The sequence below is a fragment of the Tachyglossus aculeatus genome, chromosome 1, assembly GCF_015852505.1.
Source record: "Tachyglossus aculeatus isolate mTacAcu1 chromosome 1, mTacAcu1.pri, whole genome shotgun sequence".
NCBI classification, from domain to species: domain Eukaryota; kingdom Metazoa; phylum Chordata; class Mammalia; order Monotremata; family Tachyglossidae; genus Tachyglossus; species Tachyglossus aculeatus.
The window spans coordinates 94,085,327-94,100,047 of NC_052066.1; the positions used below are offsets into that span (position 1 = coordinate 94,085,327).

Sequence of the window (14,721 nt, forward strand, 5' to 3'; positions counted from 1 at the left end):
CCTCTAGACTGCAACTCCTGGTGGATTGGGAACTTGTCCACCAACTCTGTTCTATTATATTCTCCCAAGTGTTTAGTGCAGTAGACACCACTGATCGATTGATTCTGCCGCCATCCCCATGTTCCCCACAACTCTTCATTTACTCTCTTCGCCCATGCCTGCAAATTCCTCCCCCAAAGCCTTTTTCAGCTGTTTCAGCTGGTTCAGAGTTGCAGTAACGGCAAGCCTATTGGCTGATTATGTAAGGAGGGGAGGTAAACTCCTCCAGTCAATTGCTTCCAAGGTTTTGGAGGGTGGACAGGAGGATGAGGGGGAGGAAGGGGGTGTGACCAACCAGCCACAAGGGATAGAGCTGTAGTGGAGGGGTTAGGGAGAGAAGGGCCAGGGAAAACAAGCACACACACATGCACCCCCCACACACTCACACACGAGAGAAAGTCGAGGGAGCTTGAAAGCCTCAAGAGGGAAGCCAGGCAAAAGAAACTTCCAAAAGAGCAGGGAGCCGAGAAGAAACCCCAGTTTTGGCATCTGTGCATAGGGGAGGGATTTGTTCATGAAAGAATATTTGAGGAGAAGTTCGTGGGACCAGGAAAAAAAAAAGAGAATCTGAATGTGACTGGAACTAAAACGAAAATCTTAAGAAAAGCTGTCCAGAGAGAAAGCGTAAAAGCAAGAGAACTGAACTTTTTCATACATTTCAGCCACTTTGCAAATATTCCTGGATTGACTTGAGCTTTCATGGTGACCCTGAAATACTGAGGAAGCTGTGCGCCTGTAAACCCTCCTGGCTCAATGTGCTAAGCACACTCTGGCAAGAGAAACGACCGAATCGTCCATCGTATTGACCCATTGATGGGGATGAGGGGACTTGGTGTGCGCCTGGTCTGGTGAAATTTTCCTTTGTGTGGGAGGGTTTCCCACCTCTTCTTACATCACAGGAGGAGCCAGGGACTGAGAGAGCTTAAACTGCAACACATACACAAATGTCAGGTATTGTCTCTCCTTCATTTCTATTTCAATAAGGGGACTCCACAGCTGTTTAATTTACCTTTCTCTTGTCCTTCTTGGATTGTTCCTTTTCAGTGCAATTCCAAGATGATCCCCAGTAGGGTCTAGTGGGTGGAGAATTGGGTTGGATAGCATGACTTTTTGCCACTGGGAGATAACCACTCTACCTCCTAGAACCTTGACATATCTAACCGAAGCACAGGGCTACTACTTGCCAGTCAGATGCCATTAAAATGTGCTGTGACAAGCTAGGTGAAGACAGTAAATAATAGATAATTTTCTTTTATGAAGTGTTCTAGGGTTACCTTTCCATCTGGGCTAGGCATCTCCAGAGACAAATTTCCTGAATTGGATTTAGTGTGAGGCTGCCCAGAGTTTTGGCAGACCATAAGCAATTTAAAATGGTATTTTAGTCCTCTATGTCAGAGGACTGCTATCGAAACAAAGGTCTTGTTCCTGTAACAGGGCTGTCTTCCCCCTGGAGACCTGATCCCAATGATACAGGGGAATGGAAAACTCTCAGGGGCTCAAGAAATTGTCAGTGGAAGTACAGAAAATCAAAGACCTACTTGGAAAAAAATGGAGGGAATGAAGTTTGTACGAGTTTCCCTGGCACTAGCAGCAGCTATTCACAGCCTCACTCTCTCTCCAGCTTTGCTCTCTGAGACAAAGATTTTCAAGGAATCTAATCCCCACACATACACACTTCTCATCCTCCACACGCCACTCCTCCACACACCAATTAATAATTAATTATTATGGTACTTGTTACATGTTTACTATGTGCCAAGCCCTGTCCTAAGCGCTGAGATAGACATAATTATTCACACTGGATACAGGCCCTGTTCCAAATTCATTCTTTCATTCAATCGTATTTATTGAGCACTTACTGTGTGCAGAGCACTGTACTAAGAGCTTGGGAAGTACAAGTTTGGGATCACACTCTTAATTCCCATTTTACAGATGAGAGAACTGAGGCCCAGAGAAGTGAAGTGACTTACCCAAGGTCACACAGCAGACATATGATGGAGTAGGATTAGAACCCATGACCTTCTGACTCCTAGGCCTGTGCTCCATTCACTAGGCTGAGAGCCAGCTCCCTCTACCTCATCCATGCACTTGGAATTGTATCCTTTGAGCACTTGATAGTCACCCCAGCCTCAATCCCACAGTAGTCATGTGCATAGCCATCATGTCTTTATATTAATTTCTATCTCCCCATCTAGACTGTCAGCTCCTTGTGGGCAGGGAATGTGTCTACCAACTCTGTTGTACTCTCCCAAGCACTTAATACAGTGCTCGCAGCACAGTAAATGCTCAATAAATACCACTGACTGAATGATTGAAAGTTTTCCCACCCCTTTACATCTGTCAATACTTGACACTTTAGAAACCTTTTTTTTACAAAGCACTACTGTCTCACCTTCTGGTGGTGTGGAGGGATCCTTCTCCCTTAGACATACCCTCCAAAGACTATAGTGCAAGATGCCTAGGCATTAACCACCAGGAGAGAATTTTCCCAGAGAGGAGACTTATGGGCAACAAAACTGCTGTTCCTTGAGGGTCTGGAAGTTCTCCCCCTTATGCTGACAGCAGGAGCAGTTAGGGTGAGTAAAGGGAAGCAGAGGAAGAGGGGGACACAGCTAATTTGTTTTGTTTTGTTCTCTGTCTCCCCCTTCTAGACTGTGAGCCCACTGTTGGGTAGGGACCGTCTCTATATGGTGTCAACTTGTACTTCCCAAGCGCTTAGTACAGTGCTCTGCACACAGTAAGCACTCAATGAATAGGATTGAATTGAATGAATGAATGAATAAGAAGCATCATGGTTTAATGGAAAGAGTCAGAGATCATGAGTTCTAATCCCAGCTCTGCCACTTGTCAGCTGCGTGACTTTGGGCAAGTCACTTAACTTCTCTGTGCCTCAGTTACCTCATCTGTAAAATGGGGATTGAGACTGTGAGCCCCATGTGGGACAACCTGATTACCTTGCTTGTCACGTAGTAAGCATTTAACAAATACCATCATTATTATTATTATTGTACCTACCCCAGCGCTTAGAACAGTGCTTGGCACACAGTAAGTGCTTAAATACCATCATCCTCATCATCAAGTGTCAATATTGTCCTTCCTCCTAGTTAGACTATGAGCCCCAGTGGGACAGGGACTGTGTCCTACCTTTTATTTTTTATGATATTTGTTAAGCAATTATTAGGTAGGTAGTTACAAGATAACCAGCTAAGACACAGTTCATGCCTGACATGGGACTTACACTATTTATTCCCAGTTTACAGCTGAGGTAACTGAAACACAACGAAGTTAAGTGACTTGTCCAAAGCCACACAGCAGACAAGTGGTAGAGCTGGAATTGGAACCCAGGTCCTGCTTCAATAGTATCAGTGGTATCACAGTCTTCTAGACCATGAGCCCATTGTTGGGTAGGGACTGCCTCTATATGTTGCCAACTTGTACTTCCCAAGTACTTAGTACAGTGCTCTGCATGCAGTAAGTGCTCAATAAATACGATTGAATGAATGAATGAATCAACTTCAGTGTCTATGGGGTTGAGGGTGCGATGACTATCAAGTGCTCAAAGGGTACACTGTATGGTGAGTAGTAAGCATATTATTATTATTGTTGTTATTATTACCATTATAAGTGGGGGAGTCTTCCCACAGACATTCTGAAGAAGAGGATGGGCAGGATGGTTCCCTTTACAGCCTGACATTAGACCTGCTACCTTAGCCCCTCTCGCCTCCTCTAACACTGTCTCTCAGTAATGGCTCTGCACTAAAAGAGCTGATGTATTCTTTGGTCAGAACACTTTGTAAACCAATTGGAGATGGTTCAAAGTGGCAGGAATGTCTTATATTTGCAAACCACAGCTCTACTACGGTCTCCAGTTCCCCTTGTGAACTGGCCAGCAAGCATAATTCCCCTGTTGTTTTTCATTAAGAGAGAAGTGGGATGCTGAGAGGAATTTTCTAATGAATACCCCTCCTGAAAACACCAACGTTATATGAACAGCAGAGGCTACGCTTTCCACTAGAAGAAGCATTGCAAAACTGCCAAGTTACTACATCTCCCTGGGACAAATCTGTGCTTGTGTGCAGGTCCCTTGGGGAGCAGGGATTGTGTTCTACCTGGTTATCTTGCAGCTATCCTAGAGCTTAGTACAGTGTGTGGCCCATAGTAAGTGCTTAACAAACACCACGGTTATTATTAGACTGGGACTCACAGTATTAATTCCCATTTTACAGTTGAGGTAACAAACACAGAGAAGTTGACTTGTCCAATTGGTAGACTGGAGGAGCAGCATGGCCTAGTGTAGAGAACATGGGCCTGGGAATCAGAAGGACCTGGGTTCTAATCCTGGCTCTGCCAAATGCTTGCTGCGTGACATTAGGCTAGTCACTTAACTTCTCTGGTCTCAGCTTCCTCAACTGTAAAAAAGGGATACATTAAAAAGGGGGGTTCTAATAATAATAATAATAATAATGGTATTTGTTAAACTTTGACTATGTGCCAAGCACTGCTTTAAGCACTGGAGTAAATACAAGTTCATCAGGTGACTCACACTCTTAATCCCAATTTTACAAATAAGGGAACTGAGGCCCAGAGAAGCTAAGTGACTTGACCAAGGTCACACAGCAAACAAGTGGCAAAGCTGGAATTAAAACGCAGGTCCTCCTGACTCCCAATCCCATGCTCTAGCTACTTTCCTAGTTAGACTGTGAGCCCTGTGAGGGACAGGGATTGTGTCCAACCTAATTAATTTGTACCTACCCTAGCATTGAGAACAGAATTTGACACATAGTAAGTGCTTAACAAATACCATTAAAAAAAGGCTCCTTGTGGGCAAAGAATGAGTCTACCAACTTTGGAGGAGTTTACCAACTTCCCCAAGTGCTTAGTACAATGCTCTTCAAAGAATATATACTCAATAAATGATTGATTGATTGATTATTGATACCACTGGTTCCATTTTAGGGTTTGCCCCCAGGAGGAGAGTGAAAGGCAGAGGAAATCCCTGCCTGTTGGTCTCCTCTTCCTTCTTCTTCAGTATCTGCCTGGCGGCTCTTCCTGGCACTGGCGCTTGCCCCAGACGCTGCGCTTGCTATGTCCCCACGGAGGTGCACTGCACATTCCGTTACCTCACAGCCCTTCCGGAACACATCTCTCCCAACGTGGAGCGCATCAACCTTGGGTACGTTCGAAACTCTCTTCCTCCTCCTCCTCCTCGACCCCTGTCTCTCCCTGCTGGGAAGGGAAGGGTGTCTCTCACTGCCTGGCCCTGGATAAACTAGGAGATTCCTCTCAAGTAGAGGGCCCTCCACTTCCATGGAGCTATTTTTCACATTTGGAAGAATATGCCACTAAAAGTGAAATTCCCCTATGGGTATGAATGTAGCTGAAAAGGCCGATTAGAGACAGTCCCAGACTCACTGAGCAAACATAAAGGCAGTTCCCTTTGGGCCTGTCATGTTTAATGTTTCCAGCATTTGGTGCTGTTTTGACTTTCACCTCCTGTGTCTTGTTCATCCGTTTCTAGGAATATTTGAACACTGCTGCCTCTGTCTCCATAAATGTTCAATATATGTGTGTGTGTGTATACATATATATACCTACATATTTATCATATATTATAAATTATTTACTTACATTTATAACTATTTCTCCATCTAGATTGTAAACTTAATGTGGGCAAGGATTGTGCCTACTGATTCTGTTGTACTGTACTTTCCCACAGCGCTCTGCACAAAGTAAGCACTCAGTAAATACCATTGGTGATAATAATGATGAAGATGATACCAGTGGCATGCTCACTGATACTCTGTGCAGGGCCTTTTTTGCACACAATTACATTAACATACTGCTAGTTCAGGCCTTGTTTCCCGGGTACTCAAGAACTATGGTTGCCCATCAACTGCCGCATCAAACAAAAGCTCCTCAGGATAGGCTTTAAAAGACTCAATCACCTTTCCCCCTCCTACCTCACCTCACTACATCTCCTACTACAACCCAGGCTGCACACTGCACACCTCTAATGCTTATCTCTTGCCCATGTCCTGCCTCTGATCTGGAAAGACCTCCTTTCTCAAATCTGACAATTACTCTTCCCTACTTCAAAGACTTACTGAAGGCACATCTTCTCCAAGAGGTCCTCCCATATTAAGCCATCCTGTCCTCTTCCCCCACTCCCTTCTGCATCACTCTGACTTTCCCCCTTTATTCATCCCCCATCCCAGCACCACAGCACTTATATACATAACTGTAACTTACTTTATGTTAATGTCTGTCTCCCCCTCTAGACTGTAAACTCACTGTGGGCAGAGAATGTGTCTGTTTATTGTTGCATTGTACTCTCCCAAGTGCTTCGTATAGTGTTCCACAGACACACTGAATGAATGAGATTTTTCTGGACTTAAACTCAGGGTGGTTTTGTCAGGCTGTTGATCCATGAATTCCATCTAAATGCAGAAAGGCAGGCCTGGCTTTATAAAGTAAGTGAGGTAAGCCACCATATCAAAGCCACTCAGCAAAGGGTGACTGTGCAAGACCTTACCAAAATGGCAGCCATTCCATTCTAAAAACTGGCCTCAGCATTGCCATTCTCAGATGGTGGCAGGAGATCAATTTTTGAGATGTCAGTCAGGATTTTGGATCTGAACTGCCCAAAGAGCTCAGTCAAAGGGTGGTTATGGAGAAACGTTTGTCCACAAAATGTTGTGTACAATGTCACTGTGTTTTGTTACAAGTGTGTGTGATGTGACATGACGTTCCCATGCATAATGTGTGGTTGTCTCTTTGGCCCTGTCTCAGGGTAGGAAAATATCTGGTCAACACCAAATAAAGGAGATTATATACTACCCTGCTTGACCCTCCAAGTTCTTACAGCATGACTTTCCTGCTCCCTGTCTACATATCTCAAACTTGCCTCTGCCCTCTTCCTTCCCTGAGCTTCCCCGTGGCTTCTCTCTCCTCCTCCCATCTTAAGTCAATCAATGAAATCTATTGGATGCTTACTGTGTGCAGAGCACTGTACTAAGTGCTTGGGAGAGTACAATATAACAGAGTTGGTAGACCCATTCCCTGCCCACCAGGAGCTTACAGTCAGGAGGATGACAGTACAGGGGTGGCCGGGGGCCTCTAAAGAGATTGGAGACCAAGATGGATTCAAGAGTCCTATCCCAATATGGGTTGGTATGTGGAGTAATAAGAATAATAAGAATAATTATGGTATTTGTTAAGCGCTTACTATGTTCCAGGCACTGTTCTAAGCGCTGGGGTAGAAACAAGGTAGTCAGGTTGGACCTGGTCCTTGTCCCCCATAGGAGTCACAGTATTAATCCCCATTTTATATATGAGGGACTTAAGGCACAGAGAAGTTGAGTGACTCGCCTAAGGTCACAGAGCAGACAAGTGGCAAAATTGAGATTAGAACCTATGACTTTCTGACTCCCAGACCTGTGCTCTATCCGCTGGGCCATGTGTGCCCTTCAATATGTAGGCTTCACCTGGGCCAAGACAGGAGATTCCCTCTGTCATATTCTGTCCCTGACCTGCCTTTATTCCACTCTGTCAGAGCATGGCTTGGTGGAAAGATCACAGGCTTGGGATCAGAGGTTGTGGGTTCTAATCCCAGCTTCGTTACTTGTCAGCTATGGGATTTTGGGCAAGTCACTTAACTTCCCTGTGCCTCAGTCACCTCATATGTAAAAGACTGTGAGCTCCACGTGGGACAACCTGAATACCTTGTATCTACCCCAGCACTTACAGCAATGCTTGGCACATAGTAAGTGCTTAACAAAACCATTAATGAAGCAGCCTGGCCTAGCAGCAAGAGCACAGGCTTTGGAGTCAGAGGATGTGGGATCTGATCTGGGGTTCGCTACGTGTCAGCTGTGTGACCTTGGGCAAGTCACTTAACTTCTCTGTGCCTTTTACCTCATCTGTAAAATGGGGATTAAGACTGTGAGCCCCACGTGGGACAATCTGATTACCTGGTATCTACCCCAGTGCTTAGAACAGTGCTTGGCACATAGTAAGCACTTAACAAATACCATTTTATATATATATATATATATATATATATATATACACGTGTGTATATATATTCCTTCCCACCCTGTCTTTCTCTGCTTCCTTCTCTTTCATCCCCTGCTCTCCTCATCCATTCCCTTCATTGTTATCAGCTTCAATAGGAAGTACCTGATACAACCCAGCCCACACATTCCAGTCCTCTGATGCTAACCTCACTGTGCCTCAACATTGCCTGTTCTTCTGTCAACCCCTGTCCCACCTCCTACCTCTAGCCTGGAATGCCCTCCCTCCTCAAATCTGTCAAACAATCACTCTTCCCCCCTTGAAAGCCCTACTGAAGGCTCACCTCCTCCAAGAGGCCTTCCCAGACTAAGCCCCCTTTTCCTCAGTTCCCCCAGCTTTCGCATCACCTTGACTTGCTCCCTTTTGCTTTTCCCCCCTCTCCACACCCCATTGCAGTTATGTATATATGTACCTATCTATAATTCTATTTATTTATATTGCTGCCTGTCTACTTGTTTTGGTGTGCATATATCTATAATTCTATTTATTTATATTGATGCCTGTTTACTTGTTTTGATGTTTGTCTTCCCCATTCTAGACTGTAAGCCCGGTGCATGCAGGGTTTGTCTCTCTTTATTGCTGAATTGTATTTTCCAAGCACTTAGTACAGTGCTAGGCACACAGTAAGTGCTCAATAAATACAATTCAATGAATGAGTGATAGGGAGTGGACGGAGACTGAGTGGTGGGCTGAAAGAATCTTAGGGTCCAGAGAGCCAGGTTGGCTCACCGGGGAAAATTCTGGTAGTCCCAAGTTGCTGTGAACATATGTGAATCTCCAAGCGGCTGCTGTGACTTCCTGCTCATTGTGAGCTGGGAACATTTCTACCAATTCTGTTATATCCTACTCTTCCAAACACTTAGTACAGTGACTGTCACACAGAAAGAGCTCAATCAATACAATTGATTGACCGATTGATTGATTTGGGCTCGGAGTAAAGAATGATTGTCTCTGAGCCAGTTGAGAGCAACAAGTGGAAATAGAGGAGCTTCTGTTTCTCCAACTCTCACCTTTCTCCTAACATCCCACTCTGTGGGATTGCCTGGTAAGAATTTTCTACCATCGCTGTCTAGGGCTGAGGGAAGAAAGCCTCAGACTCAGAAAGCCAGACTTGTAAAGGGTGCAGAGACAGAGATGCCATAGAGCTCCATCTTCAGCCTCAGAAAAATTTTCTTGGTGACGCCCTGATGAACTGGGCACCCGTTTCATGGATGCCCAACTTTCCCCTTGCTAAAAGCGTCACAGCAAAAAGGATTTCTAAAATGACAGGCCATTATATGTCTGTCCAGAGAACAAGCAGGTGAAGAGGGGAAAGGATTGAGCAGTATAAAATCCATTCCTCCTCCGTCAAGTTCTTAGGGATAACCTCCCAGTATCCATGTCAGGAAAATTGTTTCCTACAGGGGCTATATCTTCTCAGGCCAAGCAAGTATTTCAAGATCATTTTCACCCTCTTATCAATGAATAAATCGGTGATATTTATTGAGGACAAACCCTCTGTAGAGCACTGCACTGCGTGCTTGGGAGAGCATAAAACCGTTGGTAAACACAATCCCGGCCCTCAAGGAATTTACAGTAAAGCAGGGGAGACAGGTACTAAAATAAATTTCAGGGAAGACTTCCACGCGGAGACACAATTTGAGTAGGGCTTTGAAGATGGAGAGAGTTATTGTCTGTCAGATGTGAGGGGTACGAAGTTCCAGGCAGGAAGGGAGTGTGAGCAAGTGTGTGAGGCAAGAGCAAGAGATGGTGAGTAGGTTGTTATTAGAGGAGCAAAGTGTGTAGGCTGTGTTGTAGTGGGAGAGGAGTGCAGATGATTAAGGGGGAGAGAGCTGCTTGAGTGCCTTGAATTTGATGGTGAGGTGTTTCTGTGTCATACAGAGATGGATGGACAACACCCAATGGAGGCTTTTGAGGCATCAGGGGACAAGCAGCCCTGATACCCAAGAAGATATATGATGCAACATGTCCAAGTGGACATGGAAGTCAGAGGAACTGGGTTCTAATCCCAGCTCCACCACTTGTCTTCTGTGTGGTTTTAGGCAAGTTACCACAGTCCCTCAGTTATCACGACTGTAAAATGGGGATTAAAGCTGTGAACTCCAATGGAACATGGACTGTGTCTAATCTGATTATCTGTATATACCTCAGTGCTAAGTACAGTGTGAGACACATAGTATTGCTTAACAAACACCATAAAAATACCTCCTTGCTTGACTGAAAGCTTAATGAAAGAGGGATCATACCTCTGATTATTTTTCACTCTACCAAGTTCCCGGTAGCATGGTCTGCACAATATGATTTTGATTGATTTTTCCACTCCCATGCCAGTCTCTCCATCCCAATAGGTGCCCTAGACTGCTTCAGAGCTGCCCTCAGGGTTGAGTAGATTGGCAGCAGAGACAGCAGACTGTATCTGATCTTATTATTTTGTGCCCACCCCAGTGCTTTGTATAGTGCTTGGCACAAGTAAGTGCTTAACAAACACCACAATTATTATTAATGAAGTCATGCACAAGTTGTCACTGATATCCAGATAGACGCTGGAGTCACCCAGAGGACACCAGAAAATTTTAAACTCTCAGATAGTTGCCCAATTAACCAGCCAGCCCATTCATAGGTCTTCCCAGTGACTCATAAAATGGACTCCTGCTTCCATATCCCCTAATGAGTTGGAAACCTTTAACGTAAGAGATCCAGATGGATTCTTTGAAACTTTAGCACCCCCCCTTAGGGTCCTCAACAGACTTGGACATTTTTCAAACTTTTTGGGCTCATTAGATCTGAAGTAAAAGGTTGCTGACAAGTCTTCGCAGAAAAAAATTCCCTCTTTTGCTTTTACACACTAGTATTGGCTGACTGCCTAATCTGGGTTTGGAATGAAATGTCTCTTAACAGTTACAACAGCATGGTTAAACTGACTGAAAAGAACTTTCTGGGCCTGAACCACTTGGAACTGTTGATGTTGCATAGTAATGCAATTCATACAATCCCTGACAAAGTGTTCACCGGTTTACCTGCATTACAGGTAAGAAGCAAGAAGGGGAATCTCTCTCCCACCTTTCAGAGTCTTGTGTAGAAAAAGCGGTAGATTACTATGGAACGCGGGAGCATGTGAAAAGTAGTGTGGTCTAGTGGGAAGAGCACAGGTTTGGGAATCAGAGGACCTGAGTTCTAATCCCAGCTCCACCATGGCCGCTGTGTGACCTTGGGCAAGTCTATTAATGCCTCTATCCCTCAGATTCCTCATCTTTAAAATGGGGGTTCAGTACCTGCTCTTCATCATACTTAAGCTGTGAGCCCCATGTGGGATAAGGACTGTGTCAGACATAGTTATTCCCTATCTTCCCTAGTGCTTAGTACAGTGCTTGGCACACGTCATAAGTGCCTAAATACCACACAGATACAAAAAAATGCTTTGGGTTACATGGAAGTTCTCGTATCCTAAGGTTATGATGAATTTTTATCTTTCAGGATTTACACATCTTTTAAAACTGAAAAGGTTAAACATGCTCACTTAGATGATTGAATTTTTGAAGTGCTTACTATATTCCAGGCAATATACTAAACACTGGGGTAGATGTACGATAATCAAGTTGGACACGGTCTATGTACCACTGGGGCTCACAATTTTAATCCCCATTTTACAGATGAGCACATTGAGGCACAGAGAAGTTTAGTGATTTTCCCAAGTCACACACCAAACAAGTGGTGGATCCAGGATTAGAACCCAGGTCCTCTGACTCCCAGACCCATGCTTTCCTCTAGGCCATGCTGCTTCTCTTGCACAGAAACAAACAAAACCTTGAAGGAAAGACTGTCTGTGAAGCAGTCTCACTTTCCTTAGTTTGTGAGAAGGGAATGTGCCTACCAACATTTTTTTTCTTACTGTATTTGATAAATGTCTACAATGTGCCATGCACTGTTCTAAGCATTGAGGTAGACACAAGCTAATCAAGTTGGACACCATCCTTGTCCCATATGGGGTTCACAGCTTTAATCCCCATTTTACAAATGGGGTAACTGAGTCATAGAGAAGTTAAGGTCACATGGCAGACAGGTGGTGGAGCCAAGATTAGAATTCAGGTCCTTCTGACTCCCAGGCCTGTGCTTTATCCACTAGGCCATGCTGCTTCTACTAACTCTGGTGTATTGTACTCTCTCAAGTGCTTAGTTCAGTGCTCAGCACACTGTAAGTGCTCAGTATATACTGTTGATTAATTTATTGCACATACTCATTTGAACAGTGTTGCTTAGTGGAAAGAGCATAGGCCTGGGAGTCAGAGGACATGGGTGTTAATTCTGGCTCTGCCACTTATCTGCTGGGTGACCTCGGGTAATCTACTTAACTTCTTTGTGCCTCAGTTACCTCATCTGTAAAATGAGGGTTAAAACTCTGAGCCCCACATGGAGCAACCTGATTACCTTGTATCTACCCCAGTAACTAGAACAGTGCTTGGCACATAGTCAGTGCTTAACAAATACCATAATAATAATAATTATTATTATCCTTCATTTTGAGAAAGGCAGCCCATGAACACAGAGAAGTTAAGTGACTTGCCCAAGATCACACAAGAGACCAGTGGTGGGGCTGGGGTTAGAATCCAGGTCCTTCTGACTCCCAGGCCTCAGCTCTATCCACTAGGCCACACTGTTAGGTATGGTCTCTGGGCCCCGAAGAGCTCATAATCTATAACTGGATGGGTGCAGAGGGGTTGCCAAAGACACATAGGAAAGATAACATAAAAAGGGCACAAAAACAATATAGAAGACAAGAAAAATAATGAATAAGACTGCCTAATATAGTGCTTGGGTACATAGTAAATGCTTAACAAATACCAGTTACTAATCTCTAAACTCTAAGCACCTTGTGGGCAGGGATCATGTCTACCCACAGGATTGTACTGTAGTTTCCCAAGTGCTTAGTTCAGCGCTCTGCACCTGTAGTCTTCCAGCTGCTTAGGTCAGTGTTCACCCATTTACCTGCATTACAGGTAAGGGGCGAGAAGGGGAAACTCACCCCCACCTTTCAGAGTCTTGTGTGGAAAAAGCGGTAGAGTGTCACAAGCCCTTTCAGAAAGCTTTGCTCAGATATCACTTTGGCGTTGTGTTAATTTTTCTTTCACCTGAGGAATGGCACTTCTTGCCTTCTACCTTAGGGAAACAAACTGAAAAGTGGCTACAAGCTTCTATTTCATACACCGGCTATTTCATGTCCTGAGCCAACGTAAGTTCCTGAACAACCCAGCACCAAGTGGGTCTGACTGTGTGAAGGTTCTAGCTCTCCCATAAACTTAGTCCCACTCCCTTAGCACTTAAGCATTCTCCCACAGAACTCAGGTAAACATCCTTAAACTCATTTGCTTCCGTTACCTGTTATTTAATTTAATGCCTGTCTCCCCAGTTAGACTTGCAAGCACCTTAAGGGTGGGGATCATGTCTACCAACTGTATTGTGCCCTCCCAAGTGCATAGTACAGTGCTCTACACAAAATAAGAGCTTAATGAATACCATTCATTGATAACTCAGCCTTGGGATCATCTGTGGTCATCAGAAAAATAAGGTGGCTTAGTGGTAAGGGCATAGGACTGGGAGCCAAAAGACCTGGGTTCTGATCCTGGCTCTGTCATTTGCCTGCTGTGGACTCTCAGACAAGTCACTTAACTTCTCTATGCCTCAGTTTCTCCTTCATTAAAATAGGGATTAAATAGCTGATCTCCCTCCCTATTAGATTATGAGGCCCAGGTGGGTCAGGGACTGTGTCCAATCTGATTGTATTTTATCAACTGCAGGCCTTAGCACATAGTATGTGCTTTGCAAATACTACCATTATTGTTGTTATTATCATTATTTTCTCATTGAAATCCACAGGTCCTTAAAATGAGCTATAACAAGGTCAGAAAATTGCATAAAGACACCTTCTATGGCCTCAAGAGCCTGATTAGGCTGCATATGGACCATAACAATATTGAGTTCATAAACCCCGAAGCCTTTCATGGACTCAGCGCCCTGCGGTTGGTGCATTTAGAAGGAAACTTTCTCACCAAACTCCATCCAGACACATTTGTCTCCTTGCGCTTCCTCCAGACATTTCCAATATCCTTCATAAAGCACATCTACCTTTCAGACAACTTCTTAACCTCCTTGCCCCAGGAGATGGTTTCACAAATGCCTGACCTAGAGAGCCTCTACCTTCATGGGAACCCTTGGATTTGTGACTGCGGTCTGGAATGGTTTCCAGGATGGATGGAACGGAATCCAGGTAGAGTATAAATATCCTGTTTCTTCTCAGACATTTGGTGCGCAGTTCTGGCCCCAGTGTTATAGAAAGTATTAGTGGTGGAGAAGGCTCAGAGAAAGAAAACTAAGAGGATTGGGGAGATGGAGAGCCTTGCTTATAAGGGTAGACTGAAAGAGTTAGGACTCCTGAGAGGAGACAGAACTGAAAATTACAAACAGAAATTTCAGTCACCAAATTCTAAAACACCTTGGATGTGACAATGCCTTTTGAGATTTAAAGGCAATAGGTTTAAAACAAACCCACAAGAAGATCCTTTTTTCATGCAGTGAGTCACTGCTAGGGAATTTGTTGCTTGGGCTAATTGGGCA

At 44.3% G+C, this 14,721-nt stretch overlaps 1 protein-coding gene across 1 annotated transcript in view; it reads left to right on the forward strand.

Annotated features, from left to right (window-relative positions):
- Positions 1–450: 450 nt before the first annotated feature.
- The window catches only part of IGSF10 (immunoglobulin superfamily member 10), a 28,524-nt gene continuing 14,253 nt past the window's right edge, over positions 451–14,721 (forward strand). The window contains exons 1-4 of the mRNA XM_038749858.1: positions 451–990; positions 4,996–5,212; positions 11,011–11,140; positions 13,984–14,374. Coding sequence (XP_038605786.1) covers positions 984–990; positions 4,996–5,212; positions 11,011–11,140; positions 13,984–14,374 — 745 coding nt within the window. The 5' untranslated portion in view covers positions 451–983. The remainder of the gene's footprint in view (positions 991–4,995; positions 5,213–11,010; positions 11,141–13,983; positions 14,375–14,721) is intronic.